The sequence below is a fragment of the Vollenhovia emeryi genome, unplaced genomic scaffold, assembly GCF_000949405.1.
Source record: "Vollenhovia emeryi isolate VEMERY1.0 unplaced genomic scaffold, V.emery_V1.0 DF939141.1, whole genome shotgun sequence".
NCBI classification, from domain to species: Eukaryota; Metazoa; Arthropoda; class Insecta; order Hymenoptera; family Formicidae; genus Vollenhovia; species Vollenhovia emeryi.
This window is the reverse complement of record NW_011967225.1, coordinates 1,330,944-1,349,672: the sequence shown is the minus strand read 5'-3', so window position 1 is coordinate 1,349,672 and position 18,729 is coordinate 1,330,944. Positions and strand designations below refer to the sequence as shown.

At 47.8% G+C, this 18,729-nt stretch overlaps 1 protein-coding gene across 1 annotated transcript in view; it reads right to left on the bottom strand.

Moving 5' to 3' along the window:
* The window catches only part of LOC105567019 (dorsal-ventral patterning protein Sog), a 34,813-nt gene that overhangs the window by 13,692 nt on the left and 2,392 nt on the right, over window positions 1-18,729 (bottom strand). The window contains exon 2 of the mRNA XM_012021519.1: window positions 1,891-1,994. Within this exon, the coding sequence (XP_011876909.1) occupies window positions 1,891-1,994 (104 nt within the window). The remainder of the gene's footprint in view (window positions 1-1,890; window positions 1,995-18,729) is intronic.

The following is an 18,729-nucleotide window of genomic DNA, read 5'->3' as shown; positions in this document are numbered from 1 at the left end:
CGTAATATATCTTCGAAGAAAGAAGGATTTTAACCCGCGAGAGCGTCTCGCGCCCACCCGCGCGCGCGCTTTATCGAGGTGCCGCCCCGGCAAAATTTAAGCTCGAAGCTCGAAGCGGAATCGACGCGCTCTCTCCGAATCGCCTCGGTCAAAAATATTATCTCCTCGCTCACAATCATTCCCGTTATTGCCGCGCATTACGAGAAAGATTAGAACCCCGCGGGCTCTAATGATACGACCGTACATGACGACCTTAATGGCGTCGTACACCTCTCCCTCTCGTGTGGCGCGACCGTATAATTAATTTTCTCTTCTCGGTAAACTCATCAGATTGCGTCTCATTAGCATTTACACCGATTACTTATCGCGCGCTTTATCGTCGCTTAGTGCACGCATAAATTCCGTAACATTGCCACATTAAGATTTAACGATTCGGCGCGCTCGAAATTCTCGTGGCGGCTCGGACGATGGACTCGGGGGCTCGCGATCAACAACGACCGGGACGTTCACTCGCGAGACTCGATCCGAATACCTTTCGATTCAGCCTGACGTAGGAGTGCGCGCGCTCGTACGTGGAATTTTCAGGAATGTAACGAAAAAATAGACATACGGCGAATTCGACCGCCTGCACTAGCGCGCGCGCGCGCGCGCTAAGCGCATACAAAGACCTGTTTACAGTTAATTCGTGTATTTAAGGATCGACTTGAATATCTCTTGAAATATTTCCTAGTCAAAATGATCTGTACAGCGTCCGTACGGATCGCTTTTTGGCTAAATACACGGGGAGAATTTTCACTTAAAATTTATCCCGAAAGCCATGTAATCGTGGGACAACGTGGCATTTCGAAGAACTTTATGAGTTTTTCGAAATTTTACCATACACTTTACTTTTATAAAGAGAGAAGACTGGGAAAAGTTTGCAGTAATCGGCGAACGCCGATGAATCACCGCGCGACGGAAGCTAATTGCGCGAGGAGGCGCACTACGGTCGCGCGGAGCGCGCGCGAGACAAATGTTTTCTTGTTTTTACAAGCGACGTAGCGCCTGCCCGACGCGAATGTCAATACGATTACACCATCGGGCGAACAATCGCATTATCGTTCTCCGCGTGCAGAGGCGAAAAGGAAGAATTCGGTATTGCGCATCCGCGACTCGTTGCGTTGTCGCGGGGCAGGAAAGGGGGAGGAGGGGGGGGGGGTGAAGTCGCGCATGTACAATCGGAATATAAATGATTATTGCGCGATCTCGAATAAATATGTTGTCCGTGCGTATTTCGTGACGCACGCGCGAGTTGACTGCTATCGAGTGCCCTTTTCGCACGTCACGCGCCTCGCGGACCGACTTCCGGCAAACGTCACTCTCGTGTCGACTCCGTGGCACTTCCAGGCCCTCCCCTTCCCCCCTCGAGATGCCGAATTATATGCGACGCGCGCGACGAACCGGCGCGCGGGAATGTAATTACAAGAATGTGAGCGCGGAGCCGCCGCGTCTGAGGTTTATCCCGATGGAAATTTGTCCCCTCTCTCTCCGTTTTTACGAGATACCTTTTACGCGACACACCACGTCTCGGTAAACAACGATGCGACCTGACTTAAAAAGGAGGGGGGGAGGGGGAGATAACGGCGCCGCGAACGCGAGGTAATAAGTACCTGGTACGTGATTACGGCGTGTCTCTTGACAATAAATCCGAAGGCGAAGGAGAGGGCGCGATTCGCGCGTCGCTCTCTATTCACGTATGTTAATGAATGCCGGTACTGATTGTTTACTAAACGCTACGTGCGCGCCGAACGCTACACGCGCGACACGCGACACATTCTTAATACGGAGCCCCTGTAGCGAGGGTGTTTCTTCCCTCTCTTTTTAATAAGGAATAAAAAAAGACGCACGTACCGGAATGCATTCGCATTTGATGCAATACATGACCCCGAAGGGCGGTCCCAGGTCCGCAAACCATGTCGTGCCCAGCTCGCGAATCTGCTTGCCGAACATGCATTCTGAAAGGAGGAGAGAGAAACATCATCAGTAGCGTGCTATCGTCTGATCATAGTATAACTATAGCATAACTAGCAGGTCCACTCCGTCATTTGCTTCGTTTTGCGTTCGATCCCTTCTGCGCGTCCGACACTTTGTTGGTCCAGCCAATGAGAGAGTAAAGTTGTATGTGCGGTAGTTTGACGAGTACACGCACGATGAACGTTACTTTAACGGAAAATTTAGAGTGGACTTTTTGGGTCGTGTGAAAAATGTCCAGCCAATGAGAGAATAAAGTTGTATGTTGCGGTAGTTTGACGAGTACACGCACGATGAACGTTACTTTAACGTAAGATTTAGAGTGGACTTTTTGGGTCGTGTGAAAAATGTTAGCTCAACATTTTATTTTCTAAACAACAAACATGAATGGCCAATGCGAGAGTCTAAGGCAGGACGTAGACAGCCGTTCCTTGTAAATTTTATTAAATTGTGAATTCGTATTCCGTTTCTTTTATTTTTTTTACTGTGCGCCCGCTGCTGGATTTGGACATGGCGGAGTACCATGTGATCGGGGACCGCAAAGATCGAAGGGGCCGACAGAGAGTGGACCTACTAGAGTTCTACTACGGTCTAATAACATTAGCGACATATAATAGCATAAACATAAATATCATCTTATCCGATTTGCGGTTTCGTCATCTCATCGATCGCTGCGAGCTTGTATTTCGCGCGACATTATGAAAGTGTCATCGGGGGGAGGAGGGAAAGATATATTTTAGGTGTAAAACACGCGGCTCGACCCACGCTGACGCACTTCCGTTGCCATCATCGACGAATGAGACGCAATTCGATGCGCGTATAACGTAACGCGCTCGGTATGTATGTATTACGTTGATCCGCACGCATATTCATTCGCATTCATCGGTAATATGCGTCGCGCGTTCATTCAAACCACTTCGTAAACCACCGTGTCGTGTGCGAGACGACGCGGCGAGCGACGCGACGCGTCATTCATCCTCGATGCGAAACTCGGGGCTCTTGTTTGCGCATTACGGACGCACCGTGTGCAACCAGCTGGTCGACGGCGGTCGGCGCAGGCAAAGCGGACGGGGGTCTCTCCCTTTCTCTCTATCTTTGCCTTGTTTTTCCCGGTGATTCCTTCCTAAACTATTTATTATATTTTGTACAATTATTGTATTCTATCAATCTTGCGTACGTTTATTTCTATTTTCTTTCTTTCGCTATACTGTATTATGCAAGTTCTTTTCTGTTCTACGAATACTAGTTACGATAAATTGTCATGATATAATTTGTCACATTGTCATTACATTTTAGAGGGGGGAAAGGGGAGGCAACAATAAGTCCCAGAGCGTTTAATAAATGATGATTCTGATTCTCTCTGTCTGTCTGTCTGTCTCTCCACGCGGCCTGCCGCACCGAATCCCGATTGCCGGATTGGTTTTACAGCGCGAGACGTAAATCCCAAAGCGAGAGAGAGGAGAGATAAAGACGAGTCCGTTATCTCCTACAACAAGCTGGCGATAACCAGTAGCAAAACACGTAATAATACGCTTCATTAAATCGATAACAATATCGATCGTCTTTCTCAGCCGATATCCCCCCCCCATCCCCCCGGGGCTCGTCATCCGTACGCCAGACGGAGGAGGTAAGAGAGGGCTATTAGCAGTGTAATTATCTTCCGCCGCGATATAATTATCGTCCTTTCCTTTCCGCGTAAAAATAAACACGGGCGTGGGGACGCCCGAAAATAACGCGATGAGAATCGCTTGCGTCTGTGTTACGCGCGCGCGCGCGCGCGCGTGCATCTCAAGGCGTCCTTATTTTTGCGAGGCGACTGTAACGCCGACTTTTGTTTTTTTCTTAATCCGGCGGCTCTACGGTCAATCCGAGATTGGCGCGGATCGGCATCGGGATTGATTTTTATAGAGGCACTCTTACACGAGACGTATCTCGCTCTTGATGTTGTGTAAACGAAAGGAAAAGTCGATTTGTTTCTTATATTATATTGACAACCTTCGTCCTTTTAATTCCTATAAATCAAGTGAAAAGCTAAGTATTTACTGTGTGGATACCTGTGCGTGCGCGCACGCGCGCGGGTGTGTGTGTGCGTGTATGCATGAGGGAAAGAAAAATAGGAGGTGACGAATCAAGGATTTTTTATGTCGAGTCGAATTTCCTTCATCGAGTCCAAATCGAATTAAATCGACAAACTTTCATCCGAATCGAAGGGAAGCGAACCGTTCAAATGTAATTTTTAATTAATATAGTTATGGTATATTGGACTGAATTTTAACGCGCAGACAATGAGAGAATATTTTTTACGTGGTAATATTGATTAAAATAAAATAACATAATTAATTTTATTATTAATACTCTTTGATTTATTATAAAACTTAACCACGTTCTAACGTTACTCACTGTTAGTCGCTCAGTGAGCGGTTACAGCACCGTGTACACCCACTGAATATAGCTATTAACACGACCGTACTGTTTTCCTTATTGACGGTAAATAAAATTTTATAAAATTGACAATATTCATATTCGTACCATCTACTTAGATTCGCAATTTTCAAATTCGAATCGAACCTGATCTCACTCGATTCGATTAGAACTGATTCCTATTCCAGCAGTTTGCGCATCCCTAGGGAGAGCGGAGAGAGGACGTTGTGAAAAAACTACATTAGCGAAATTTTCGGTATCGGAAATCATTAAGGTACTCAAAAGCTTGCAAAGGGAAGGAGTGCGAGAGAGAGAGAGAGAGAGAGAGAGAGAGAATTAGAATCTTTACTTATTAAAAGCTCTGGACACAATGCTGCGCAGAACAATAATTGCGAGTGAGAATGAAAATTTGTATAATAACAAATTGTATAATAACAAAAGAATAGAACATAGGAAAATGTATGGAATATGCAAAAAGATAGTATATAGAAAGATGTTACAGATAACAGAGAGAGAGAGAGAGAGAGAGAGAACTCGGTCATGTGCGAGTTAGAGAAAGGGAAATGGAGAGAGGCCCGTTTTGCACGAGGTCATTGCACTGCGCGCGCTAAGTCGTTCTAAGCGCAAAGTCGCGGCCCTAAGTAACTAGGAGTCCGAGAGAGCCACGACACAAGCTACCGCATCGAAAATATGCGAGTCACGCGGCATAGCGCGGTAAGGTGAAGCGTATTAGGTCTCTCCTCGTTTTTTTTCTCTCTTTCCCTCTATCTCCCTGTCTCCCTTCCCAATAGCAACGGCTCCTTCGGCTCTCTCTCTCTCTCTCTCTCTCTCTCTCTCTCTCTCTCTCTCTCTCTCTCTCTCTCTTCGCCCGCGTTTCTCCCGCGCCACCCGGGGTGGCTTTCTCGCGCGACGCGACACGCTTCTCCGCGTGTGCACACGCGTGTTAATATAAATCGAGTTCTCCCCGACACAAGTGCGGCCACTTACTGCGATCGTTATTATCGCGACTTTGTATACGAATAATCGCGACTTGACGCACGGTGTTTGGGTTGGGGAATTAATAAACGACGCTCCGCGACGTACTCGCAACTCATCTCTCGCGCGCGTACGTATGCTCTTGCCAACGGGACGAAATAAATTTCTCCCCTTTGTACACGCGCGCGATACCGCGTGTCGCTCGTCCAGCGAGGAAACGTGAATTCTAACCGCGGAGGGGCCGGCGGGACCGAATAAAGCACTTTCAGACGTCGTTTGGGCGAGAGTGTCCGTTAGGTGCCGTGCTCGAGATATAGACGTTGCAGTTGCTCGCATTCGTAATCCACGGCGTCCGGTGCCCTCGAGCGACACTCGCCGATAATGATAACGACCGCGGTCCGTCGACGACATTAAACCGACGATCGCTTCTCTCGACTTCTCTCGCCCTCGAGCTCGCGGGGACGCCGCGCTTAAAATCGCGGCCCGACTTCCCGACGGGGGTCCAGAGGGGGGAGAAAATAAAACGTGGAGTTCGCGCTATGCGGTGCCATGAGTACGTCTTCGCTCGCTAATATAAATAATGCGAGCGTGGAAAAGGAGCGCGCGCGCGCGCGCGCAACGGAATGCACCGGGCCCCGTAATCCGCTAAGGAGGCGGTTAAGCGAATGGCAAACACGTGCTACACCTTTCGTTTTTCGCTCTTCCACCCTCTCCCCCCCCTCCACCGCAGCGATCGCACTTCTGCATCCTTCTCGGATAGATTTACGAACGTGACGTCTATCCGCTCGTACCTCTCGCCTCCCCGCGCCCCGCCTCTCGCTCTGCCTTTCGGCATCTACCCGCTCCGTCTCGAGTTTCACATCACCTTTAGCATCGTTCGTTCGCTCGTTCGTTCGCTCGCCCGCTCGTTTGCATCGTGACATCGTGACGCGGGGCGTGCATAAGACGGTCACCCGTCGGGACTCGGGAGGAGAGACGCGAGAGCGCGACGAAAACAAACGCGGCCCCGGCTCGATCGCGCGCGGTCACAGCCGATCGAAGGCGCGTTGTTGACACGTCGATTCTCTGCCAGGAGCAGGTCTGATCATCTAGACCTAGAGGATGATCCTCGTTAATGGCACTTGGCACATCGCGGTAATGCAACCAGCGATAAATTTAATTTCGCGCTTACGGAGGGAGACTTTCGTCGGGGACGGTATAATCGACGCGCGCGCGCGCGCGAGAGAGAGCGATACCTGCGCGCGGAGCGCTCTATAATTACGCTAGCGTCCCGGAGGTGTCCGAGCGCGTATCGTACGTCACGTGCATCGTCCGCGTCACGGATGTGACGCCTTACGTAACGGCCGCGCGTGACCGTGAAGCGGCTCGGTCTGGACCGCGCAAGAGAGATGCGACGGGGGGCCCTTACCTCCGTGAGACGTACCGGCCGAACGAGCGCCACTTTCTCGAGCGGCCACCACCGCGTCTTCGCGCCGCGCCGACTCTCAAAGCCTTGTGCCCACGGTCCAAGAACTCTGTCCAAGTTCTAGTTCCGAGAAATGTGCAGCCAATGAACTTGCAGCTTTTCCATAAAAGATGCAGGTCGATTGGCCACACATTCCTCGGAGCTGCACAACTTGGACACAGTTCTTGGTTCGTGGACACAAGGCTTTAAGGTTATTCTGGAGCGGACGCGAAACGCTAGCAGTAAGTCGCAACGCGAGAAATCGGCCAATCATCATTCTTCTCATATTTGACTGCGATTTCTCGCGTTGCGGTTTAGCGTCTTGAGTTCTGCGTTCATTGTGGAATAAGCTCTACGGAGAACGTTTAAAGGCAAGACGGTAAGCCGCAACGCGAGAAATCGGCCAATCTTCTCATATACTTGACTGCGACTTTTTCCGTTGCGGCTTAGCGTCTTGCGTTCTGCGTCCATTGTAGAATAAGCTTTACGGGGACGTTTTAGCGTCTCCGCTAAAAGCGGACGGGCGCGGACACGTAGGCGACGCGCCGCGGTACCGTCCGATTGTTTATGTATGCGTGAACCGCCGCGCACCCGATACCTGTCGGCGCACAGATTCACGTGGGCGACCCGACCACGCGGACACATCGCTCAACAGTACATTTTATTTTCCTCCCCTCTCCCTCTGCGCGGGTCGACCCGAATTTTTGCGTTATAGAATTTCATTTCCCTCCCCGTCGCGCATCTCGTGTACGATCGGAAGGGGGTTCGGAAAGAGGTCGAGAGGGGGAGGTTGTTTGCTTCTAAATATCCTCGCGCGAAGCGTCTCGCGAATCGGTTTCGGGGCAGCCTATTTTCTCGATCCTTTTCGCCGCGACATCAAATGATATTTCGGCATGTCGCAACTACGATATACGACCTGTTGCACACTGATAAAAAAATATCTTAATAAAATAAATATTACTTTACTCAAGAAGATGATTCATTAGGTGGCTCCTAATAGCTTGTTGAAAGAATAATAAACAAATTGAAATGCATACATTTCTTTAATTTAACTATTTATTAAATATCAAAGACTAGATAATTTTAAACTAAAAAATTTTTATTTTTATCCTATAAAGTGTTTACTAAGATGTAATTTTCACAGCGGAGAAAGTTGGATTTCTCATTTAACAAAAACAATTTACTTCATTTAGTAAAAGTATTCTATACCTCATGAAATCTTTATTTGAACGTAGAAAATGTAATGATTGAAGTTAATTTATTTAATATGATACACAGATTTACTTGAAATTTGATATTTTTATTGAAATGAAAAATTTTAATATTTACTTTTAAAATATTTTTTCGTCAGTGCAGTGGTCTTATTGCAATCAAAATTAAGTATACCGTTAAGACTTTCAGTCCTTAAAAGGAATTCGTTGTGTCGATTGTAAAAACATTGATGATTAATGTAGAATCTATTACGTCAAGGTTACGACTTACATAAACCGTTAAGAATCTAGAAAATATATTATTCAAACTTGAGAGTTTTTCAGATCGCCGAGTGATCCGATGTCAAAGTTGATAAATTCAAAATGGCGGAGCCGATATGACGAGCGTTATAATTTCTCAAAATTGTGACGTAAGAGAACAACTTGACAAACCGGATCGTGTGCAGCGTCCAAAGGCTACGCGAAACGATTCTTGCGTACGAAAAAAACAAAAAAGGTTCTTCGTCGGTCAGTTATTCCTCGTTGCCTAATTTAATTCTGCCGGTGACGCTCTTCGATACACATATTTGCGCGTATGTAGACCGTTCGACACGCACGTTCATCCCCGCCGATACAGGTATATTGTCGTCCGTACACCGACGTGATGTCACGCGCGGCTCAGAAATGCCGACCTTGCGCCCGCGGCTTAAGTCAGTGCACGCGTAATGCGATGCATTCATGTTCGCCAAGCCTTTCGGCCAATCCCTCCGTCGGTCGTGCGACGGCCGCGCTGATAAGCGACGGCGGCGGCGACGACGACGACGAGGGCGACGGCGGCGGCGTATCTGCGACACGGACATGGAGTACGTGTACGCACGTGGGTACGCGCGCGATATGTAAATACGCCGACCCCAGACGAAATATCAGGTAAGACCTACATTAAAGGCAATGACGTTCTTTCGGCGCGAGATATTCAATCGGCCCGGTAAATAAAGTCTCTTTCTCCTGCTTCTTTTTTATTTCTCAGACCGATCGAGAGCGCGATGCGACGTACCGCGTAGAAAACTTAGAATAGGATGCGCGTTCTCGAGAATTGGAACGTGTAATTGGACGTTCGATGATGTTCCTCGTGACGAACGAAGGACTAATTGTAAGCCACGGCTCAACTCGGACTCTTCTCGGCAGAATGAAACTCGCTCCTTTTTCTATTTAGTAATAATTTATATCTCCTCCCCCCTCTCTCTCTCTCTCTCTCTCTCTCTCTCTTCTATGTAGTATTGTCTAACGCTTTAGACATGTCCTAGAGCGTTTAATAAATAAAGATTCTAAAGATTCTCTCTCTCCTACGTAGAAGAGAAAGGGGGAGAGTCTTGTCTAACGCTTTAGATTTGTCCCAGAGCATTTAATAAATAAAGATTCTCTCTCTCTCTCTCTCTCTCTCTCTCTCTCTCTGAGAGAAAAAGAGAATCGAACGCTGTAGACTTGTCCCAGAGCGTTTAATAAAGATTCTCTCTCGCGCGCGCGCGCGCGCGAAAAAGAGTAATTGAGTTAACTGCATTGGGATTATGCCAGAGCGCGAGCTTGGCTTAAATCAAAATCGTCTGACGAATACACCTCTGTTACGTCGGCAAGTGGCTCATTCGTATTACTCCCAAATTTCACGGCTGGCACGTGTCGATTTTCTCGCGAGCCAAGTATAAGACCGGCTGATTCAGCGGCCGCGGTAGCGAGACGGTACCGATCGTCAACGCGCGTAATTGACAGAAATACATCCGCCGAAGGCGGCGAGAGATTCCCGGGAATAAAAATGATCGGTACGCAAACGTTCCGGGTACCGACTTACAAAGGCACGTCGCGGTCTTCCCCGGGGCGTGATTCGCGCGGCCGCACGCAAATGCGCTCCGGCGGAAAACACACCGCGCCCATTACGTAGTCGCCACAGCCGTCAAATAATAAGAAATGGATGATCGTCGGCCGATGACGTACACCTACTTTTCCTTCTCCCGGCTTGGTAATGCGAGAATGGACGCGCGGCAAGTACGGACGATAAATAATACATCAACGCCTCGCCGCGGAGCGAGTCAGTTCGGTTTATCGGAGCGACGATCGATCGCCACCGAGAATAAGGAAAAGGTCTTTGCCGGTTCCGCTTCAAGGATACCAATCGAAATCGCTTACTCTTTGCGCGGTGCGTCAGCGCGGGGAGAAAGAGGGGCGGGTGTCTCGGGTGTATTTCAATAGAAAAATCTCCGATGCGCAAAAAAACTCAAATTGAGCTAATGAACGCTAAAGTACTTAGCAGAAACGCGAAACGGAGTCGACACACGGCCATTTTTCACCTGCCGGCATCACTGGCTACTCGGCAAGAATCTGCGGCCGGTATTCGTAGCCGGGTCTTATATTCAAGACCGTCGAAATTTTTGTACTGTTTTAACACTTTTAAGGATAATTTACGCCTACGTAGACCAGCAATGACGTACTTTGAGGACATAATACTTTTTACTCCTCCCTTGAATCTTTAATTCTCAAAATTTACTTTAGCTCCTGTTTAAAAGGACCTACTTGAATTGGCTAAATTGGCAAAAGTAGAAATTTCCGACACTGTCAGTTTTAAAGTAGGAGTAAATTTTGTACTTGCAGTTCGATCTCTTACTGTCCTACTGTATAATAGAATTAAAGGTTCAACACAGGGCCAAAATTTCGACTCGGGTCTTTATCTAAAGATGCTGTATGGGACATTTCCAGTTGCTGCGGAGCATCTAAAGCTGATCCGACACTATGAATACCGCCATATGTATCTCGAGGCCGGTACGCGGTTCTCTTTTCTTTTCGCTATCAATGCGTATTCGAGATAACAATCGGCATTGTAATAGACGCGTGCGCGCCGACGCTGCGTTTGGCACCTCGACCAAGAGGCTGGTGTTTGTCGTCCGCGCGTGCACTTGCCGGCGCGGCGCGGCGCGGCGCGGCGCGACGCGGCGCGACGCGGCGCGAGCCCAACCCTCTATTTAACCAAGTTCGAGAACCCCGGCGTGCTCTCGTCTGCTTAAAGTAAATTTCCGAGGAAGCCTATTTACGCGATGATGATTCCAACACTCCCGCGGCAGATGATAGATAACGGACGACCAATCGCGAACCGCCGTTTCGCTCGTGGGGGGCACCCGACAGATTTTGACGATGCGCCGTCAACAGTAATTGCGCGGCGCTGCCGCGGTAATGACGTAAATTAGAAGATTTTGCGGTGATTATGCCGGTTCGTGCCGTTCCGCGAAATCACTCCGCTCCAATGACTCCGCGACTCATTAATCGCTCGAGATCCGTCACGCGCGTACCGCGCGAGCCCCACGAAAGTGGGAGGGGTACGTTACCGCCGATGGTGAAGGAAGGCGAAACTTTTCCACTCGCGCAACGAAATCCCCGTAATAACGAGGAAGATGCGAAATGTTTAAATGATTGATCCGGGGACGAGGGTTTATACTATATATAGAGCGGCGCCAGAGTAACGTTCTCGAGCAGCCGTCCAGACTAAACTCATCCGCGAGAAACGTAACGCGCAATATTATTTCAGCGGGTCGGCGAAACGTTGAGCAACGCGGCGCGATCCCGCGATACGCTGCATCTTATCTCGCGCGAGGAAGCGCGAGGGATAAATCGAGACGACGGCTCGTAAAATCAGGACGAGTCGCGCGCGGCCCGCGGCGCGCGAAAGGGAACGGATGAGAGGGGAAAAAAAAGAGAAACGGAGGAAAACCCGAGAGAGAGAGAGAGAATCTTAAGAATCTTTATTTATTAAACCCTCTGGGACAACTCTAAAGCGTTAGGCAAGACTCTCTCTTCCTCTTCTATGTAGGAGAGAGAGGGGGGGAGAGAGAGAGAGAGAGAGAGAGCGCACGCACGTCTCCGCTAATAAAACCAACTCGGATTCACGAGCGAGACGATACGAACGCGATACGAACGCGATACGCGCGATACGAATGATACGGACCGATATCGACGGACGTCGACTCTCGCGGATCTTAGACTTAGTAAATAAGTACCTAACTAACGACATAAGTGGAAGTGTAAAGCGACATTAACGGCAACCGATTAAGCGATTAAGGCCTAAACGCGCGGACAAGCTTGAGCAGTACGACTTAAAGGCCTGTGGCCACGATGCCTAGGACCTGGTCCAAGTTCTAGTTCCGGGAAATGGGTAGCCAATCGACCTGCGGCTTTCGATTCTTCGTAATGCCCCGGCAAGGCCCACGATGCCCTCAGCGGTTTACCCCTCGTGTAGGCATTTTCAGAGATGCATTTTGCAATTTCGTTTATCCGCGATTATAACGACAAACCGAATCAAGGTGGGAATCGGCGAGTCAGGGTCTCGCCATTCACCAAAATCAGACGTGGCTCGGACCTCGGATGCGGCGCGGAAGAAAGTGAAACCTTGACTCGCGGGCCCGAGAGCCGACAGCTCGCGCGCAACATCGGTAACCGGCCGTTTCGTTCATTCACCAAATCCGCCTACAAAATGCACAGCGACGCGAGATGTTTTTTCATCGTAAAATGAATCGCGAGCTCCGTACCGACATCTCCAATTAATTTGTTATCAAGGCAGCGCCGTTGAGATATAAATTTTACACGCGCGCGGCCGGGTCGGAAAATAACGCCGCTTTTTACAAAGGGTTGGCGAGACTCCGCCACGATGGCCGGTGGTAGTTTGCGGTGAAAGAAGGCGCGGCGAAAGGATACAAAAAGAAAGCGCCTTAATGCGGTGCCATACGCACGAACGGGACGGCGAATACACGTCAAACTCATATCCATACGTACGCGCGGCCGTACGCCGCACATACGTAACGAGGAATCTTGTTTCGTTGCGTCTGGTGACCTTGGGTGCACGCAGCGTAAAAGAGCAAACCGACAAATAAACGCCTTTGTAATTTTAGATTCATCAAGTCCACCGAGCGAAAGGTCTCTCCTCCCTTTTTCTCGCCCCTCGCTCCCCTCCGTCCCTCGCGATCGCTCCTCAGGCCTCTCTTACGTGTGTCGACCTAGCGAGCGTATGGAGACAAAAAGATGCCGGAGCACTATGTCATACTTGCGCTCGCGTAGACGAAGGCGAGTTCTACTTTGAAGTTTCCTCGGGCCCCGCTCGTTAATGCGTCGCGTCTATAGCCGCTAGAGATATCTTTGTCCTCGGCCGACCGATTAATTTTCCCCCGGCTTACTTTCCCCCCGGAGCAAAGGAAAGGACATGGCGCGTGTGTCACGGCGCACGTTTCATTTTAGCGCTGTCTCGTAATGAATTCGCCCAGGCTTTCAATTGCCTTTCGTGCGCTGTCTCCTGCCCCTCGATTGTTCGGCAAGGTTGGCGCGGTAAGGCAAGGCTGTCCGCTACAAGGAAACGTATAAAGCGCGAACCGCACCCACGTCATCCGAGGATAATGGCAATACGCGCTATTTTGTGCATCCTGCCGTGCCTTGTCCGGTCGGCTCCTAACGGGCTCAGCGCGAATCGAGCGTCGATCGTGCGATAGAAGGCGATATCTTGATTGGCGATCGCCCTAAATCGCCCCGCTAGGAAAGAAGGCGATATTTTCAAACCGGTACTCGGTATTTACTTTGTAGAGACATTGAATTAGCATTAGCCGTACAAGATCTCGTACAAGTGCGTCCGAGAGGGAGATGGGAAGGGGAGAGGGAGAGAGAGAGAGAGAGAGAGAGGAGAGAGAGAGAGGGACGGAGAGAGGGTAGAAGGAATGAGCTCAGGGAGAGAACGAAGAAGAGGAGAAACGAAGAAGCCGTCCGCGTCGCGGAGGTGGTGGTAAGTCGTTTTGTGTCTGCAGCTCGTCTAAATATACACGATCCTCTCTTCGGTGCGGTGCAGCCTTTCTCAAAGAAGCAGGAGAGACACGAACGGACTCTGCCACGATTTTAGAGAAATCCCTGCGCGTATCGCGCGAGCACGAGTGCGACAAATCGCGTGACTGCAAAGACGGCCGACCCGATCGATCGCAGCCGAACCGGAGGACGAGAGCGCTGGTTCGCCTCTTCCCTCGTCCAACACCCTCGAACTCGATTCATATTAACCGATCGTGCACCGTCAGTGTTCTATTGACACGCGAATTTCTGTTCGAAAGTAACTTGCTTCTGGAAGCCAATTTCTTCACGGCTTGCACACTTTCCTTCGTTAGTCCGTTCAATTTCAATTTAGTGTAACATACGATCGATTCAACGGGACAATAATCGCCGATAGCTGCGTTCGCCACATCTGAGGCATCGGAATGTTCTTCGTCTCTCGCGATCTCATTCAATAGTGCTCTAATTATTGAAAATTTTTGGGTATGTAAATTTTGTGGATGCTACAATGCGCAAAAATTTTCCATAATTTGAGCACTATTGCAGCACCATATTCCTGAGACCAAATCAAGTAAAAAAAGTCCTGTACTACTTTTCCCTCCGACAAACAGTTATCGAGATATCATAGGCTAAATATTGAAAAAGTTATCAATTTTCTCTTGAATATCTCGAAAAGTATTAGGCAAATAAAAAAATGTTTCAGACAAAAGTTGTTCACGTTAATTAGTAGAATAAAATAGCGTAACAAACAATAGGGGTTTCCATTTAAGATTTCAAAGTTACCCCCTGCCCCACCTCCAGGGGGGGGGGGCGGTAGGCGGCTACTAACTTTTGCGGGACGAAATTGCCCCCTCGAAAATATTGAGCGTTCATTTGTAACATTTTTCCGTACAATGCTTATTTTTCCAGATATTTTGCAGTCTCAAGCTAAAAAACTCACCCTGTATATACAACTGTATATAAAGATATGTATATATATGCAAATTATATAACACATATCTTTTTTCATGGAGGTGTGTGTCCACGATGCTAGAACTCGGTCCAAGTTCTAGTTTCCTCACTTACTTTTATGGAATAGCTGCAAGTTGATTAGCTGCACATTTCTCGAAACTTGGACCGAGTTCCAGCACGCGTGGACACGGGCCTTAATAGTCGAACGAATTCGGAAGTGGTGCAAAAGCAATCCGACTATTCGTGCGGGCAATTATGACTCGTGCCGGAGTCGTGTCGCGCGCGTTACGAGTGCGATATGCGCAACGCCGGCGTTTACCTACTTAAGAGGGGAAAAAAAGGCGCGTTGGCTTACTAAACTTGTTTAATGCACAACGGCGCCGTTGTCTTCGTGGCTGCAGCCAATTAGCCGCGAATCTTGTACGGAGGATCGAGCGAGGCGCTCGCGAGGGCGAGGAAAGGGTTCCGATCGCGGCGCTGCCACGTGAATAAGGCCCATTTATGTAAAACTTTGAGGCGTTTTTAAACACGCGTTTCCGAGGTAATCTGCCATCGTATGAAATCGGGTAGAAATTGGTCGAATCCGAGAATGCGGGGGAGCAACAACGAGGCGCATAGTGATTCCTCGGGGCCCGCGTATACGCCCGTCTCTCTTGGCTAGCCCGAAAACTCCGCCGCCTTCTAAGAGCCGATCGCGTATTAAAACGTTTGCACACATCGGACGGGACCGGTTCTCAAAGCGACGACGCTTGAAAAGGGCTGTTAACCCTTTGAAGCATACGTTTTTCTATTCAACCATTTTTTGTGAAACTTTGGATACAAGCGTTTTGGGGGTCGCTGATTACGAATCCGTTTTCAGATTTTCCTAATTCAACATGGCGGATTCAAGAGGGCGGAATTCAAAACTTAAAAAGATTGCATGATTCAACTGTAATTCAACTATTCCGGCTAAATTAAAGAACAGTATAGCATCACTGAAACTAAGTTTGTAAGTTTAATAAAAAATAGTAGTGAGCAACATACAGTACATGTAGTATGTGTGTGTGTGTGTTGCTCACTATTATTTTTTTAGTAAACTTACAAACTTACAATAGTTTCAGTGATGCCATATTGTTCTTTAATTTAGCCGGAATAGCAAGCCGCTTTCGATCTGTACACGTAAGCCATTTAACTTGTATATTACACAAATGTTACTACAAAACAGACAGTTTTAAGTGCAAAAGGTGCAAAGGTGCAGACTCGCTCCAGCATCCCCTTAAGTGGCCGAAAAGTAACGAAGTTGAGGTGGTAACGTGGGTCACCACCATGCGTCAAAGGGTTAACCGATTTACACGACGTGACGCGAGGACCCTTCGGGACCGAGGAAGTAAAGAATGCAAAAAGCATTTCTCTCTTTCCAGAAACTCGAAACTCGGGTGAATTGTACACGCCGGAAATCGATGCGGCGATCCGAGATTTTTATCGGACGAGATCCGCCCGGCTCGTCCCGTCCGTTTCTCTCCCGTGACGGCGGTGCCGCGCGTACACGGTTATCGCGCGCTGTTAAACCGAAGTTATATTATTGGCGCAACAGGAAAGAAGACAATTTCACGGAAATGCGTCCCGCCCCGGAGACGCGACGGCGAGAGGCAGGCGCGCGCGTTTATTTCGACGATATTAGAGACACGCGATCGTCCGCTGTCGCCACCCCGGCGATAAATACTAATTGAGATTAGCATCAGCAGTGACGCCCAACAGGTGTTCCGTGAGAACTTTCGGAGCGAGGAAGGGAGACTCGAAGGAAGAGGGTGGAAATCCGAGAAGGAGAAAGAAAAATGGGCCTCTCCGGGTTTCGATAGAATCACGTGTAAACCGCGTACACAGCTATTTCTCAATCCACGCGAGTGTACCGTACGTAATAAAAAGATTTTCTCCATCTCGCGCGCCATGTTATTAAAACGGTTTTCGAGAAGTCTTAGAACTTGCGTATACACGGAGAGAATTTTCTCTTAAAATTTACCCTGAAAAATCGTGTGATCGTGGGACAACATGGCATTTCGAACAACTTTATGAGAGTTTTCTGAAATTTTACCAGTGTAATTGTACAATGTATAGTAACCCAGCGAGAAATGACCCGTCGGTCGATGTCGAATCGACACCGACACCGTCAAATTGACTTCGAATTTAACAATGTCAAATGACAAACTTTTTACAGTCTTGGAATAAAGATATCGGTATGATTTTCTCATAAAACAGTTCTAATACATGTTACAGAACGTAGAAAAAATAATCCACCGTAAAATACAAATAGTTTGATAATGTCAAACGGTTGTTCATTTTTTCTGTTATAAGAGTGGTAAAAAGGAATTGTCCTGATCTCCTGAACTATCGCAACAAACATTCGTGGAAGAGAGAGTTTTCTCGCCGCGGGACAGTAACTGAGTCTTTGGAAGGACAAACTCCATGTTGAATCAGAGAAGCCTGCTAATGAATGTACTTTCAATACTCGGATATTATTAAGAACGATCCGAAAAAGGTTGGCGCGGTCCACGAAAAATATCAGGGTCGACAGCTTGAGCAGACTCAAGCTGACGGCCAGCAGAAATCAATCGAAGCGAGTTTCGCACAATTGGCCGGCTTGCCAACTAAACGTACAATTTTCTGGAGAGGATGGCGGCTGTAAATCTCCCTCATCTCCTAGCATCCTGACATTACAGCGGCAATTAAATCCCCCCCCGGAAGTGTCCGGCGGGTGAGGCGAAATCAAAGGAGAAAATTATATAAAATTTACGTCGTGGAATAGAGATATCTTGTCGTGTAAAATATTTCTAATACATGTTATAGAACGTAGAAAAAGTAATCCACCATAAAATGCAAATTGTTTAAGAATGTCAAACAGTTGCCCATGTTTTTCCATCATAAGAGTGATTAGTTCTTCAAAGTGCCACGTTGTCCCACGATCGCACGATTTTCAGAATCAATTTTAATAGAAAGAAATGAGTTTTTTTTATTTTGTCCTGCATTCTACTAGTAAAATACGTATGGTAAGGTTTCGAAAAACTCTCGCAGAGTTCTTGAAAATGTCACGTTGTCCCACGATCGTATGATTTTCAGGATAAATTTTACGAGACAATTCTCCCCGTGCACTGATTGACATTTAGAGAGTATGTAATTTCATATAAAAGAAATACTTCGAAATATCAACAGCTTCGAGAGTTCTATATTTTTTTATTACTTGTACTTGACTAATTGTAAGACTGCGTTCCAACTTTATCTTTGTCGTTCGTCACATGTCGAAGAAAGATGGAATGGATACGTTCAGCGCGTGAGTGCCCAAAGCGAACGCACCTGTACACTGAACGGTTCGGCATTGATTTTTGTATTTTCTCTTCTAAAAACACTATAAAATACTACGCTCGATATGTTCAATGTAAGGTACAATGTGGTTATTTATTTTACTTATGTATGCAGGGTGTTCCAGGAGGAGAGGACAATATTCTGGAAGGTGATAGTATCGGTCATTTTAAGCAAAAATGTTCATACGATGTACGTCCCATTCCCCACTGTTTCCGAGATAGAGCACATTTTGTTGACGTCCTCGTTCAGATGAAACACGAACACTGGGAAGCGGTCCACTTTCACGCAATGTATCGAAAACCTTGGGAAACACTACACGATTCGGAATTCTGCGTGTAGGAAAGCGTCGACGGTACTCTTCAACAGCAGCGGTAGCACTACCGTCGCAGAAACCGTGAACGTACCAGCATATCTGCATACTCGACATTTGCGAATACGCGAGGCATTTTGAACATTTCTACAATGTTATCAGGACAACAGTCAACAGACGTGTAAGAGTAAATTCCCGCAAACGTTTATGAGGTTGGACGAAGGGTGAAGTGTACAGAAAAGAAGTAAATACAT